We start from the raw sequence: 15,560 nt of genomic DNA on the forward strand, positions 1-15,560 counted from the left end.
ATTATATTAATTAATAATTTTTTATATATTATATGTAAGTGGTATATATATATAAGTTTAATTTAAGTTTAAAATTTATCACATTTTTATTTAAATATATAAATAAATTTTATTAAAACAATTGATACTATATTTAATATAAATATAATTAGTTAATTAAAATTAAATATAAATATAATATAATAAATTATATTTATTTAAAATAAATAAATTATAAATGCCTATTTAGAAAAAAATATATATAAATTATTATATTAATTAATAGAAAAAAATATATAATTATTATATAAATTATATTATTATATTATTATATTATATAAATTATTATATTTTTGAAAAAAAAATATATTAAAAAAAAGTGAGTCAATTGAAACAAATAATTGGATACCATCACCAATTATCTTGCCTAAAAGAGCTTCATGCCACATAAAGGATCACATCGAAATTGTTGATGCAAAGCTCTAAGGTTCATAACAGAGCCATCTAGACCGTGACATTTAAGTCATTGGTAGATGAACTGTAATAATTTCAACTTGTACCAATCAGCACAAAAAAAACGTAGGAACCCTCATTTCAACAAAAAACAAATATTTAGAAAGTAGACACATAGTAGACCCATAGGATGCATGAAGTAAAATCTAAAAACAGGAGAATTGATGGATGAGAAAGTTGGTCGACATTATAAATCATAAATAAAACCTCAAATGCATACGGTCTATGATTATAATAGCAAAAAAATACAAAAGGTAATTATGTTCAATGAAAGCGACAATCTATCATAGTTATAGGAAATACTTCAACCCAATGTCCATGTTAGTCTCAATCACCATGAAAAATTTTCCACTACTCATCATCAAGTTGTATCTATAATCTTCCTTGGGAGAGATAAAAAGAAAGCGATTTGCATTGAGAGAGAGAAAAAGAAACAATATGATTGAAGGGTGTGTGCAGGCCTAAGTAGGCACACTCCTCCTCGCTCTTTAACCAACATGATTGTAAAACTAGTTATATATATTTTTTTCTTTTCTGAAAAGTACCTCATCTACAATGACACAATATTATTGATATAAATATTCCCCAAATGATACGAGGCAAAAGTATATCCATATCCAATTTGGGAAACAAATGATAGCCTATAACAATTCAAATTCCAAACTTTATTGGTTCCAACCTCATCTCAAATCCATCAAAGTAGGGGCATGGCTCTTACCCTTTTTTTCAATAATTGAGAAATCTAAAACCATTTATCACTAATACTACCATGATGTTGGTAAAATAACTAAAAAAATTTAAAAATATAAATTCCCAAAGTGGCCTCAATTTTTTCTTAACCTGAATTTGCATGTTCGTATCATATAATTCTTCAACATATCTAGAAGGATTAGACAAAAACTGACAAAAGGTTAGAAACCCTATAAAATCAGGGTCAAAAACTCACTAGGAAATTGCTTCAGATGAGTAGGAATAATTAATAGATAGTATGAAACTTGAGATAGTTGAAGACCAAAAATATTGCACCACCATGGAGTCTTATGTCTTAGGTGGAATCTTCGTTTGTAGGAAACATAATAAATTTAAAAGAAAGTTAACTACAAACAAAAATAGGAATCAGAATCCCTAGAAAAGTACCCTTGAGAATCCTAGCAAATAGCTTCCCAACCAATAGAATCAAACTAACAGAACATTGCTCTTGTTAAACGTACCTAGTCCAAAGCGTCGATCCCACCAAAATCTCTTTATTGTCCAGGGTGTTCTCCCCCTTCCACCGACTCAACTTCTTGCCAGAAACCTTTAGTTTCAGTTATCTTATTCCGGGTTATATCCAAAACTATAATTTAATATAACACAATAAAGAAAATTAAAGTGCAATAACCTAAATCTAAAGGCTTTGGAACTTTATGAAATTGTTTCGGCTATCTCTTACCTCTGCAAATTGCAATTCAGGAAAGCCCAGTGTCGGATTTTACATGAATCTCCCATTGAAGCCCATAGAACATTGGAAACGTACCCAATTTCGACATTTTCGATTAAACCTTATAAATGATTAATTAAAAACCCACCCCATAAAAGATTAATCAAAAACCCTCCACATCAAAATTTTAGTCAATCATGACATACTTCAGACTTGTTGAGAGAACTGCAGGGAACGAACCTGTGTCATAAATACACCTTATCCCAACCTTAACCTTAACCCTAAACCCTAACCCTAATCCTAAACCTAGCCCTAACTCTAATGCAAAACATTAACCTAAAGATCATAAGAAATGAAAATGACTTTTCTTCCAAAATAGTTGTTTTTAAAAAGGAGAATGATTAAAAATAATATTTTTAAAACATTAAAAAATATCAAAAAACAAATTAAAAACCTTTTAGATTCTAAATATGTGTTATATAAAATATTAGAAAAAAATTGTTTCTAATAACTATTTTTAAACACATTTTCTAAATGGAGATTATATTTTTTTTAGAAAAATTTAAAAAGCAAAAAACAAAAAATCACTCAAAAAAATAAATCTCAAGTTCATTTCAAAATGAATCCAAATTAATATGATATATAATTGGGATTTAAATAAATATAATTTCATAAATTTTAAACAATGATATAAAAAACAAGTAAAATCTTTTATAAATCTATTTAATATACTTACTTATCATTGTATTTCTCATTCTAATCTATTTTTCATTCTTTTAATTTATTAACTTTTACTTTTTCAACTTTTATATTTGTTTATGTACAATTTTTGGTTTTATATACTTTTCTAATAAATTAAAGGTTTTTAATTTTTTTAAATTAAAAGTTTTGTAATTTTATATTTAATATTTTAAAAGTAGATTCTGATTCTCATATGATTTTGAAAATTTTAAACAATTTGGATTTGAATGCTTGATTAAATAATGGTACATTTACAATAATACTTAATTATTAGATTATATATATTTTTTCAATAAAAAGTTTCATCACTTTGGCTTAATTATTAAATTATTTTTAGTACATTTTATTTTAGTTTAACATGGCATGGTAAAACAAATAATTTTACATCTTTTTCTTTCTATTATCAATGCAAATTAGCTTGTTATAAAATTTATAAAAAACGTTAACTTCATTAATTTCCCCCTAAATTAATCTTTTAAAAAATGTTAATAAAAATATTACTGCATTTCACAAGTGACAACAGAAAAAAGAAAAAAAAAGTTTATGATTTTATTTAAAAATTGATGTGTGTAAAATGCATAAAGGGAATTTTTGGCTACTCAGCTCCAGAATATGCATGCATGGCCACCTTGCAATACCCAGAGTCACTGCACACGTATCATCCCGAGCTGGAAGAATGATACTGATCTCTTGCAGGTCTGTACCAGAAGAAGCTCTGGCATCGGTTCACCCTCAAGCCTTGAATGTGGCACTTTCATTCCCACTATTGGAGCTTATGTATTTCATTCATGGTATTCATCAGTACCATTGTCGGAAAGCAGTGTTCTATATGCTTCTGTGACTTATGATCGTGTGAAGAGTTCTGTTTTGGAATCTTTTGCTTTGAGCAGTGGGTTGAATTTTAATGGTGATTCAGTTCCAAATAAGCTTGAGATACCGGGTTTTACCTTCTTGCTGAAAATGGTCCTGTTGACAGTGGAACTGATGAGAAAGCAAAAATCAAATGAAAGAACAAAGACTGATAATTCAAGGCATCACTCACTTCTCCTGCAGCTGCATGCAACTCGGCTTGGCTGTGAACCAGACGACATATGTGACTTTGGGTTACAAGCATGTGACACTCAACCAAATACAGTCGCTGATCCCATGAAAGAATTCATTTTCTCAGGAAAGCTAAACCTTATCATGATCATGACTTTGTTTTCTCAATAGTCGATGACCATATATGGTTTCTGAAGTCTGAACCATCAGCTTTCTGTTCCTCATAACGAATCTTATAAGGTGGATCAGGAAGGCTTAGATGAAATTACCCTAGTTGAGGTTGGTCCAAGATTTTGTTTGAATCCTGTCAAGATATTTGGTTGCAGCTTTGGAGGCCCAGCGTTATATGAGAATCCATTTTACACATCATGAAATCAGATTCGATCGAGCACTAGAGAAGAGGAAGAATGTCGACAAGTATGCGGAGAAAGAGAAAGCCAAGACAAGAAGGAAGATGCATGAGTTTGAAAATCCATTAGAAGCTGATGAGTTTCAGATATGTCAAAGGTGTAGCATGTGATCTCGGGCAATGGTATAAGTTTTGGAAGCCTGAGAATGAACGGAGGAAGAGTCCAAGTGGAAGCAATACATGTGGATAGTTGCAGCTTTAAAGAAACTCAAAATAGAGCAAGGATCAAGACATGGCAGGGAGGGTCTGGACATGCCAGGAATATCACATTCAATAGCATTAAGTTCTATGATACAGAGAATCCCATCATCATCGACCAATATTACCGTCCCCAGAATAGATTGATAAGGTTTCAATTTTACCACATTTTTTTATTTTTGGCAGCACGTGCATGAAAGAGTAGGCCGGCAGTGACATTTTCTTGAGGAATCAGAGAACGACACGTACTCGAAATATTCTGGAGACCGTTTGGGAAGATAGTGGAGAGCTGCTACAGGCCGTAACAGAGGGGGAGCGTCTTTGGTTGCTCAAGGGGAAGGTTACAGAGAGGGGGTGGATAGCTTGGAGGGCAAGAATATTTGAGGGGAGGAGATATTTTTGTTGCTTGGGAGGCAAGACAGAGTGGGAGAAGGGATTTTTCAGGGGGTATTCTTTGAGAAAGAAAAGAACAGAGAGCTTGGGGGAAAGGCTTAGAGAAGGCAGAGAGAACCAGTAGAGAGCCTTGGGGGAATGAAGGGGTGTTATGGAGGTGAGCAGCCTAGTGAGAGAGATGGAGGTTCAGAGTGAGTTTTTCACAGGCTGGAGGAAAACCCGAGCTGGGCAGAGAGGGCTGTTATGGAGGTGAGCAGTCTAGCGAGAGAGATGGAGGTTTAGAGTGAGTTTTTTTTTACAGAGTGGAGGGAGCTTTTCAGAGAGCTTGAAGAGGATAGCTAGAGGAAGAGAAAGTTGAGAGGAGAAAGAGGCGTTTCGAGCTGAGCAGAGGAGGAGCTTGTCTTTTCGGTCCAGGTATGATTTCAGCATGCTTTACATTTTCTATTTCAGATTGTTCCATTCTATTTCCTGCTGATTTTCAGGTTCATTTGGATGTTTGAATGTAGACATCAGATACTATGTGTGTTTGTGGAATCTAAGACAATTTTTATGCATTTTTTATCTGATTCTAGTCTGGCACTTTTGGCTCTGTTTATGAACAACTTGAACATTCCTCTGTTTTATGAATGATTTGAATATATAACTGCATCCGATTTTCAAAAATCACACTCTTGCTTCCTTTTGATCTCACCTGTATTAGCCCATGGATGTCACCTGAAATGAGGCTCATTACGTTCATGATTTGCTTGATCTCCTTTGGATATTTCTTCAGTCCTTGCCTTGCTCCTATTTTCTTTTGTTCATTCCCCTGTTTCTGGTAAGTCCCGGGTGTGAGGATCAGATCTGGATTGGCCGAACAACTACAAGAGAGTGCTCTTCCAACGGTTACAAATGGCCCTTTTACCATCAACCACACTCTGCACCAAAGCCACCTCTTCTGTAACTACCACATGTTGGGCACCTTTATGCAAAGCTGTGTATTGCAGACCATGAATCTCCTATAGCGGACATGGATGCTAGAATTGGTAAAGAAACTGGTTCTGAGTTTTCTTCCTACGGGTCCAAAAGTGAAAGGGTAGGGAGAAAATCTGTGGAAACCCATGTTGGTTGGACAGTGGAGGAAAAGAATGAGAAACCGGCGTCACCGGGACCCCCTCCGATTCGAGTCTCGATCACCGAAATGGCAGGGCGAGGCGTGTTCGCGACTCGGAGGATGGGAAGCGGAGATCTCATCCACACAGCGAAGCTTCTCATAACTCATCCTTCGCTCTCCAGTATTCATAGCGTCTGTTACTTTTGCCTCAGAAAACTCAAACCTGTAACCTTTTCTGAAGATTGCACTGCTCGATTTTGGTAGCCAAGGATTTGCATGGAAATGAGTGGCGATTCCGCCCTATTTTTTGAGGCCAACCAAAGAAGCACCTTCTTCAAAGTGGTTGGAGTCTTTTTTTTATCAGTTTCAAAAAAGCTTGTTACAGGGGATGCTTTTATTTTCCTGAGAGGTGAAAAAGGGGGGACTTCGTGTAGGGGGAACACGGTATACATCTTGGTGTTCTTGCTACAGCTTGGCATGCAGTCTCTACGGGTACAGTATTCACCGTCCGTTTCCCACTGATTTAGTTCCTATCCTACCCAGTGGCTGCATCTCCATGAGCACATTGATCTTGGAATCCAATATGATCCCTCAACTGGAATTTATGGTATGAACCTCTTTGTTGTTTTGGAGCGCCTGGGTTACCGTGCTGGCCTTCGTAGCATGTTAGAATCCAGCACAGGGTTACGAAGGATGATGCTATGAAGTGGTTCTCCTTACATCTGCTGCTTCATTTATCAAGATGATACAAGGCACAACTTTGGGCATTCATGAGGTTTCATTTGCCCCTTCGTCCCACTCCTACCTATTGCCTGCATTCTCATCAACGTCTACTTATTGGTGAATCTTGGATCTGCTACCTGGACCCGGGTTTCTATATGGTTGGTGATGGGAACGCTCGTTTATGGATTCTATGGGAGAAGACACAGCTCACTGCAGGATGCAATTTATGTACCAGCAGCCGATGTGGATGAAATCTATGGAAGCTTTTCACACTGCTCAGACGGCTTGGGTGTGGTGATATTGGCAGTGTGTATCAGCAATTCGGAATTTGCATCATGTTCTGGGTGGTGGTCTCTACCCGAATGCCGCATATCTGATCATCCGTGGCATGAAGACACTGCATTTTCATGTACAGCAACAAAACTCAACACAGTTGCACCCCTGGGGACCCACTCTTGAATGGTTTGCATGGTCACCTTTGGGCCACGTGTCATTTTTTTATTTTTTATTTTATTTCATCACCTTTGATTTAAAAATAATTTCTCAATTTCTAGTTTTCAAATAGTTTTCCAATTTCTAGATTTCCAAATAATTTTAAGTTTTCAAATCTTCATCCTTAGATTTTTTTATTAGGTTCCAAAAATCCATTTTCCAATAAGATTTGCCGCCATTTTCTTTGCGGCAAGCAACTTTCGTATTTTCCTTTATTTTTAAAATGTTTTGGAATAAGCGTGAATTTAATTTCGTAATTCCGAATAATGGAAATTCATGAGATTAATTCATGCAAAAATAAATCGGGTTTTGGTGGAGCCCAACATTAGGATTTTCTCATTGATTGATTGATTGTCATTCTTGACTTTGATTTGCTCTGTGACACATGTGATTATTCGTTTACTAACTTTTGTTTTCTATGAAACAAACAACTCATTACTCAATTACACGTCTTGTCTTCCTTGTCCACTTGATTATTTCTAAATTGATATTCTCTTGGTATCCATATTTGATCTATCAGTTGTCACACTTGCTTTGACTTAATTAGTAGAGACCTAATTCTTAGGGCCTAGAAGGGTGCTACAGTTTTTCACCGTACCTTCCTAATAGGTAACCCGACCCTCGGACCCAGACTCGGTTTTTCACAGACCTGTTTTCCTTTATGAGTCATGTTTAGGGTTTTCTTTTTTATTTTGTTTATTCTTTAAAAATAAAACAAAAATAAGTGGCGACTCTAAGTCATTTTCTAAAAAATAAATCGTTTTCAAATAAAAAGCGAGTTTGCCATCGAGTGAAAGTACATGAGCAGAAATGTAGGATCCACAGGTAGCCTATACTACAAGTATACAAAACAAGCATAAATTATATCATTTCTTCAAAATGATTTAGTCTTCCTATGATGCAAAGGCAAAAGCCTCAAGACGCTCTCAACATGAGTAAAACAACATCCAATCAATAGCACATGCAAAACTCAAGCATTAATCCCAACAAGTGTCTTTTACTCTACATCTAGAAGTGGAAAGAATAGGGTACGTATACAACTCAGTAGGAGTATGATCATCCTATATATATCCTTAAAAACCTTAAATTAAACATATAGTAGCATGCATGACAAACATTTTATAACCATTAACAAATATGCAATAATTTCAAATATGCATGCATATGAGTGATGGTTTCATTTTTGCTTTGCCTCATATATTCTCTCACACATGACAAAGTGTCAATCCCCACCAATGTACATATTAACCACCAATGCTCCAAAAGATGCTTGATCATAAATAATGACTATTTTAAACTACCACCCAAGGACAAGTCATATTTCATGTCTTTTAGGATTCATACCCAATGATAGGACCAACCTTGTCTTTTGGGACTACAACCCGAGGACATCACCAACCCCGTGTCTTTAGGGACTAAAACCTAGAGGCAAGACTAACCTTATACACCTACATCAAAGTGTCTTTCTCGAGGGCTTTAAGGATTTTCACCCATAGACACACGATATCGAAAGGCAGTGTCTGTAGTTTCTCATAGATACTTCCCACATACTAATTTGTTCTTTGGATATTATCTGTCATTGTTCACCTTGATTTCATTGCTATATTTTAAAACAATGAACTAACAACACTATAGCACATTGAAATATTTTATAAAATCATATTAAAGATATGAATTTCCAATAAACACTTTAGGAAAAGAAAATAAAGATACACAATAGAATGATATAAAATTCTTTACCTTACATTGACTTCTCCTTTGCAATTTTTCTATGTAGACAACTCTTAGCCATTACAAGAAACTGAAATGAAACAATATAATTTAGGTTTTCCTACCATAAAAATTACACAATTAAGGCTATGACATTTTTTCTTTATTCCTAATTTTAACAATTTACAGTTGCTAACTTTAATTTCCATACTCTCTAATCTATATGCCCGTAAGTTTTCAAATCAAATTTAAGGTGAAGTAAACAATATTTCATCTACATATTGATATTCCCTAACTAATGAACATACACTAATTATTTTGATTCTCCTTAAACTCAACCCATTAACAAGCTCCAAATGCACAGATAAACTTACTTAATCACATGATTCATTAATTTATTTTTTTCAATTAAAGCAAACTAAACAAACGAGCATGCTGATTCTTCCATCAAAAGATACTTAAATTGAAATACTTAAAACCCTAATTAACTTTAATTTATAGCTAATTAAATTCAGTTTTTAAACATACTTTACCATTAATTTACTTCAAAAGACTATTTGGACTCTAAATCTACCAAAATTTCTAACCTTGTCTTTTTGTTCACCTTGATTCCTCCCCTTTCTCTCTCTAACCCACCAAAATTTTGTAGAGAATGGACTGAAATGAAGGCTCACAACTCTTATATAATGGTCCACAAGCAACCATGCATGAGGTGGCAAGCTCTAAGGCTACCACTAACCATAAGTTTTCCATATTCCAATTTAGTCCTCCTACTTGTGATATTTTATGCTTTTGTAGCTGCTAATCAATCACTTAAGTCCTCTTAATTATAATTAACTCCCATGAAGCTAATACATCTTCTTAAGCCGTTAACTAATCATACTTAACCTCAATCAAATTTTAATTCATAATTAAACAAGATTAGCGTTAAATTAGTTTTAGACTCTAATTAAGCACGTTTAAGGTTAAGTACTTAGGTATTGTTGTTTATTTATGTCATTACTACTAGGTATTACAATCACCCTTCAAAGCTATTTTAGACGTGGGTTTCACAATTGGATTGGCCTTTGCATTAGAGATATGTCCCTAACTAGAAGGTCCATCTTGAGGCATAAGCTCCCACTACCCTTCACTTCCTTCTGTTGCTTTTCCACTTTAAAAACAAGCTTGCACACATCACCATAAGTCTAGTAAGGCTACAATTGGACAACATTACCAATTTTAGGTTTCAAACCTCTAAGAAAACATGCTATGGTTTGTTCTTTAAGTTTAACAAGATCACATTTCATCGTGAGGTGGTCAAACTCTGCTGTATATTCTTCTAAAAACAGCTTCTTTTGTTCGAAGTTGTGAAGGTTAAGAAAAATATTTTCCTTGAGTTGTTTGGCAAATATTTTCTCTTCAGTTCCCTCCTCATCTTTTCCCAAGTCATTATGCTTCCCCTTCCTTCATGAGCCCTCTGTTTTTTTAAGATTTTCCCACCATAAAAAAAAAAAAGAACTTTCTCAACCTAATAGCAACAAGTTTCACCCTACAAACCTCTAGAACTTCTTTGTAGTCAAACACCTGTTCATAGTGTGAAACTAGTCAATAAACTCGTCTGGTTGCATTCTATTTTCAAACTCTGGGATATCAACTTTAACATCAAAGTCTTTTAGAACACTATGATTTCTTTGTACACAAGGAGGAGGAGAGACTTCTCTTAAATGTTGGCTTGGATCTCTATGAAAAGGATTGATGTCTTCATTTTCATTGCTAGGAGCCTCATGCTCTGTATCATGATGGAATTTATTGTGCCCAAGAGCCTCATAACATTTTAAATGATGTTGTGGTTGTTGTACTTGTCTCCTTAATTATTTCACCTCAATGTCACAAACGTCTCTTTCATGACCAGGACGTTCTTCTTCAACATTTTATATATGTGACGACGACCAACCATGAGAACTTAGGATCTATGCTTTGATACTGATTGACCCCAACATAAATGAAAAAAGAAAAGAACTAAATAGATAGGAAGGAAAAATACAAGCTCACCATCCAAGAAGAAAACACTAAGAAATACTCTTTCTCTCTTTGACTTCCAATTACCATAACTTGGAACAACCCTCCAAGCATGAACAATTTCCAAAACTATATTTTCTAGGTAAATTATAAAGCCTTACTAAGATCTCAAAATCCACTGTAATATACCTAAGAAGTAGAACTTCTCCAATTCTCAAGTAGCACTGGACAGCTGGACCTTTCTATGGAAAACTAAATATAACTTTCTCTCTAGAACTCCTAATGAAGTCCCGTTAAATGCGTTGGAATCTTAACTCAAAGACCTTTAATGTGGCATATAGTATGCATAGGAATTTTCAATATCCCAGTACTTGATTTACCATGAATATACCCTTACAAAAGTAGTTTTTACCTCCCTGCATCTCACATAATTAAGTAAGGAGCTGCAACTTTTATTTAATTAGGTGTTAGATCATACAATGGGACATTCCTATGTCACGCTTGGTTTGGTGTTTATTAAATATTAATTTTTCTTGATGGTCTCTTGCTGCTTTTTGCTTGCAAAATTAAAGTTACCCCACCTTTTATTGTTCTATTTTTGCAGTACTAAATCAAATCACATGCATTCCTTGTGTTTTTTTTCCATTTTTTGACTCGAAACACCCTTTCTCAACTTCACTTATGATCACTAGTGATCCATTCTCGCTTGGAGCAAATAATTTGCTTTTTTCATTTCCTAGTTTTATTTCATTTTATTCCACTCTCTTCTTTGTTTTCTGTTTTTTCTGCTTTCATTTGTTCATTTTTTTCTCAGTAGTTACTGTCTGTTTTCTGAAGCAAAACTAGAAAAATAAAATAAAAAATCCTAATAAACTGAAATGGTGTTTGCTTAAATAACATGTTTAGGGGAATCATTGTAAGATCCATTTCATATGTTGTTTTTCATATTACCACACATTTGTGCATTCCATATCATATCATTGTAGATGTTAAGAGTTATTTCAACCATGAGTTTTGGTATTTTTAGTTGCCACATATCTGTCAGTCCCCCCTTCATATCTTGTTGGCAATCTTACAATCTTTTAGTTAGTTTTTGTCCTCATTTTATCGTAATTTGAACTGATATTTCTATTAATATTCTTAGAGTTTTTCCTTCCAATTATTGTAAGTTTTTATTTTGGTTGAAATTTTCATGTTACCGAATGGTAAAATTTTGATTAATTAATTCTTAAATCTTGGTTTTCATATATACTTTCCAACCCCATTTTATTTTTGCATTTCTACAGTGCATCTAGCATCCCCATTTTTGTCAGAGATGACTCATCCATCCTCTCCAGAGTCTACGGTGCAGCCATTTCCACGAGAGGATCCAGCATCCCCATTTGAGTCGGAGACGAGTCATTCGTCGTCTCCACATGCCATAGTGCAGCAGTTGCTTGTGCTGGAGCATCCGGGATCCCCATCTCAGTCGGAGTTGAGTCATATATCATCTCCGCATGCCACATTGCAGCAGCCATTTCTGTCAGAGATGACTCATCCATTCTCTCCAGAGTCTACGGTGCAGCCACTTCCACGAGAGGATCCAGCATCCCCATTTGAGTTGGAGACGAGTCATTCGTCATCTCCACAGGCCACAGTGCAGCAGCTGCCTGTGCTAGAGCATCCAGGATCCCCATCTCAGTCGGAGTTGAGTCATGTATCCTCTCCGCAGGCCACATTGCAGCAGCCATTTCTGTCAGAGATGACTTATCCATCCTCTCCAGAGTTTACGATGCAGCCACTTCCACGAGAGGATCCAGCATCCCCATTTGAGTCGGAGATGAGTCATTCGTCGTCTCCACAGGCCACAGTGCAGCAGCTGCTTGTGCTGGAGCATTCGGGATCATCATCGCAGTCGGAGTCGAGTGATATATCATCTCCGCAGGCCACATTGCAGCAGCCAGCTCCACATCCATCCTCTTCAGAGTCTATGGTGCAGCCACTTCCACGAGAGGATCCAGTATCCCCATTTGAGTTGGAGACGAGTCATTCGTCGTCTCCACAGGCCACAGTGCAGCAGCTGCCTGTGCTGGAGCATTCGGGATCATCATCGCAGTCGGAGTCGAGTGATATATCATCTCCGCAGGCCACATTGCAGCAGCCAGCTCCACATCCATCCTCTCCAGAGTCTACGGTGCAGCCACTTCCACGAGAGGATCCAGTATCCCCATTCCATTCGGAGACGAGTCATCTGTCGTCTCCGCAGGCCACAGTGCAGCAGGTGCTGGAGCATCCGGGATCCCCATTACAGTCAGAGTCGATTCATATATCATCTCTGCAGGCCACATTGCAGCAGCCAGCTCCACCACCACTGTTCATGCACCCTACGTTGTTGAAATTATGGCTTCGGAGATGGTGGATTATATGCATGATAGCAGCTATTGGGTTGTTATTTTTGATTAGTTGGAGCATTCACACATCACAGAAGAATGACGCGAACATCTGGTGCACCACTCCCAATGCGACAGTTACCAAGGAAAGTAATGCACCTAGCTCCACCGTTCAGGGTGCCCCCATCCTCTTTAGGACTATCATGGCAGCAGTTGATGCAGCACCGGGTGATAATGAATGGCCTTTCTGTATACTGATACAGAAAGGAGTTTATAAAGAAAGAATTGTGATAGAAAGAAATAAAAGAAATTTGGTTTTGGTGGGGGAAGGAATTAACAAAACCATCATATCATCAAATGGAGCTGTCTTGTCCACCGATCGCTATATTTCAGAACTCGCAACCATTTGTAAGTTTTTCAACTTTAATTTTATTTATTTTTTCAGTTTTAGGTTTATATTATGTAAGCTATTTCATGTTAAAGTAGTTTTATGGCTGAAAAAAATATTATTGCAAAAGACTTTTATTAGTTAATTATTTGTTGTATTTTAATCCCTTAGTTTTTTTAAGTATTTTAAATGTTATGATTCCGTTTTATTTAATATTTTATTTTTGTGACACTTTTATAGGGGTTCTAGGAAAAAGATTCAAGGCAATGGATATTTCATTTGAAAACATGGGAGCTGATCAACTAGAGAGTGTTGCATTGAAAAATTCAGGAGATCAGTCTATCTTCCATAGATGCAGCTTCATGTCACAACAAGTCTCCATTCATAGTGATCATGTGGGGCAACAACTCTACCATGATTGCTATATTAGTGGCTCACAACACTTGATCTATGGAGATGGACATGCCATGTTTCAAAGAAGTACCATCCATGTAAATAATTTGAAGCCAGAAGTGGGGGCTGTGATTGCACTGCAAGAAAGAAGAAGTAAGTTCTTAGTTGGTGGGGGATTTGTATTTCATTTATGTACCTTTTCTGCTAGTACCCAAAAAGCAATTAATTACTTAGGTGCTTCTTCTGGACCTTCATCTTTGATTGTAATTATGCAATCATACTTAGATAGATCTATTAGTCCTTTGGGATGGTTAGTGAAGAATAGGACAAGGTCTATCTATTTTGGTGAATACCAAAATACAGGTCCAGGAGCTAGACTAGAGCGAACATCTCCCAATTTCCACCATATCAGCCTTAAGGATGCTTCTTCTTTTACTATTAGAAATTTTTTAAGTAGTACAGTTTGGATTTTATGTAAAGACATACATTGTAAATTGGATTTGGCATGAACATTAGTTACTACTTGTTGCAATACACTATTATCATTCTATGTATTGTGAGTTAGCATTCTAATCTACTTGTTGTAATACACTAGATTTCTTATGCTATCTATATAAAGTCAGCATACTGGTCTTCACAGAATCCCTTTGAACCATCTCTTGTTGGCTGTAAGTTAATATTGTAGTATTGAGAGAATCTTTGAAGAAGGTTAATAGATAGCTTGTGGGAGGGGGATATCAGCTATGATACATGTATCACCAGGAAATGAAGCCCAGGTGTGGTGGTGGTGTATAAAGAACATAATTATTGCAACTCCCTCTGATGTGAAGTCACTTTTGACGAGGAGATGACTAAGAAATTTGCTCTTGATGAGAAGATTCTTACGTTGACCAAGATGTTTGTTGCCACTGAATACATCTGCAGTGTAGAGATGGAGACGGGAAGGGTGTGGGAAGGAGTATGATCACAATTCAGAAGCATAAGATGGAGATGATGCTGCATACATGCTCAGGGAAGTAGGTGTTGAGCCTAATGGGGATGACGTGAAATTGAGCCTTCCAATTCCCAGTCAGGCATAGTAGTGAAGGAAACATTCGCAGCAAGACAAGGCTTTGGCCACAAGGCAGCAGAAGAGGTATGGGCCTTTACTATTTGTTATCAGTCCCTCATGGAAGTATAGGCGAGCATTATGCTGTCATACCACAGGCATGCCTTCGGACTCGGCGAGCATTACAATTCTGTGATCCCTGGCCTGGTGATATAGGTACCGTCATTCATATGTGAATACATTAGGTGTGCAAATTATTTTTATTTTATCTGTGTGAGAACATAACCCATATTCGAGCCTTGGAATCTCATCAAACTTGTCAACATTTTTATCTTCAATTATTAGCCAGTGCGATCACTGCATCCAGGTTCTATCCATTTTATTTAAACCTGTTTCAGGTCTCCCCTCCAGTACTTAAAAGTACTGAATTGCACTGAAAAGCAGCTAGGATTGGCTTTTTACCAAGGTGTTTTCCTTGTTAATAATCTACATCATTTTCCTTGTTCCAGTAAAGAGGGCAAATATTCTTAAAAAGCTTGGTTGTTTAATATGCGGATTTTGTGATATGATGTTTGTGAAAATAAAGCAGCTGCACTTGTATGCAACCAAAAAGAAAAGGGTCAGCACACCTGGTTTCTGGCTTTTTTTG

The 15,560-nt window shown here is 36.1% G+C and overlaps 1 protein-coding gene across 1 annotated transcript; it reads left to right on the forward strand.

Annotated features, from left to right (window-relative positions):
- The first annotated feature begins 12,005 nt into the window (after positions 1–12,005).
- LOC104879268 (uncharacterized) lies at positions 12,006–14,373 on the forward strand. The gene is made up of 2 exons (XM_010651721.3): positions 12,006–13,490; positions 13,711–14,373. The coding sequence occupies exons 1-2, from the start codon at positions 12,029–12,031 to the stop codon at positions 14,370–14,372; spliced, it is 2,124 nt and encodes a 707-aa protein (XP_010650023.1). The 5' UTR covers positions 12,006–12,028; the 3' UTR covers position 14,373.
- Positions 14,374–15,560: the final 1,187 nt, after the last annotated feature.

This window comes from Vitis vinifera, chromosome 5, assembly GCF_030704535.1.
Source record: "Vitis vinifera cultivar Pinot Noir 40024 chromosome 5, ASM3070453v1".
NCBI classification, from domain to species: domain Eukaryota; kingdom Viridiplantae; phylum Streptophyta; class Magnoliopsida; order Vitales; family Vitaceae; genus Vitis; species Vitis vinifera.

Excerpts from the sequence above, each read along its gene's own strand:
- LOC104879268 (XM_010651721.3), top strand. The coding sequence starts at position 12,029 with ATGACTCATCCATCCTCTCCAGAGTCTACGGTGCAGCCATTTCCACGA. Across the intron at positions 13,491-13,710 it reads TTCAGAACTCGCAACCATTT|GGGTTCTAGGAAAAAGATTC; the intron begins GTAAGTTTTTCA and ends ACACTTTTATAG.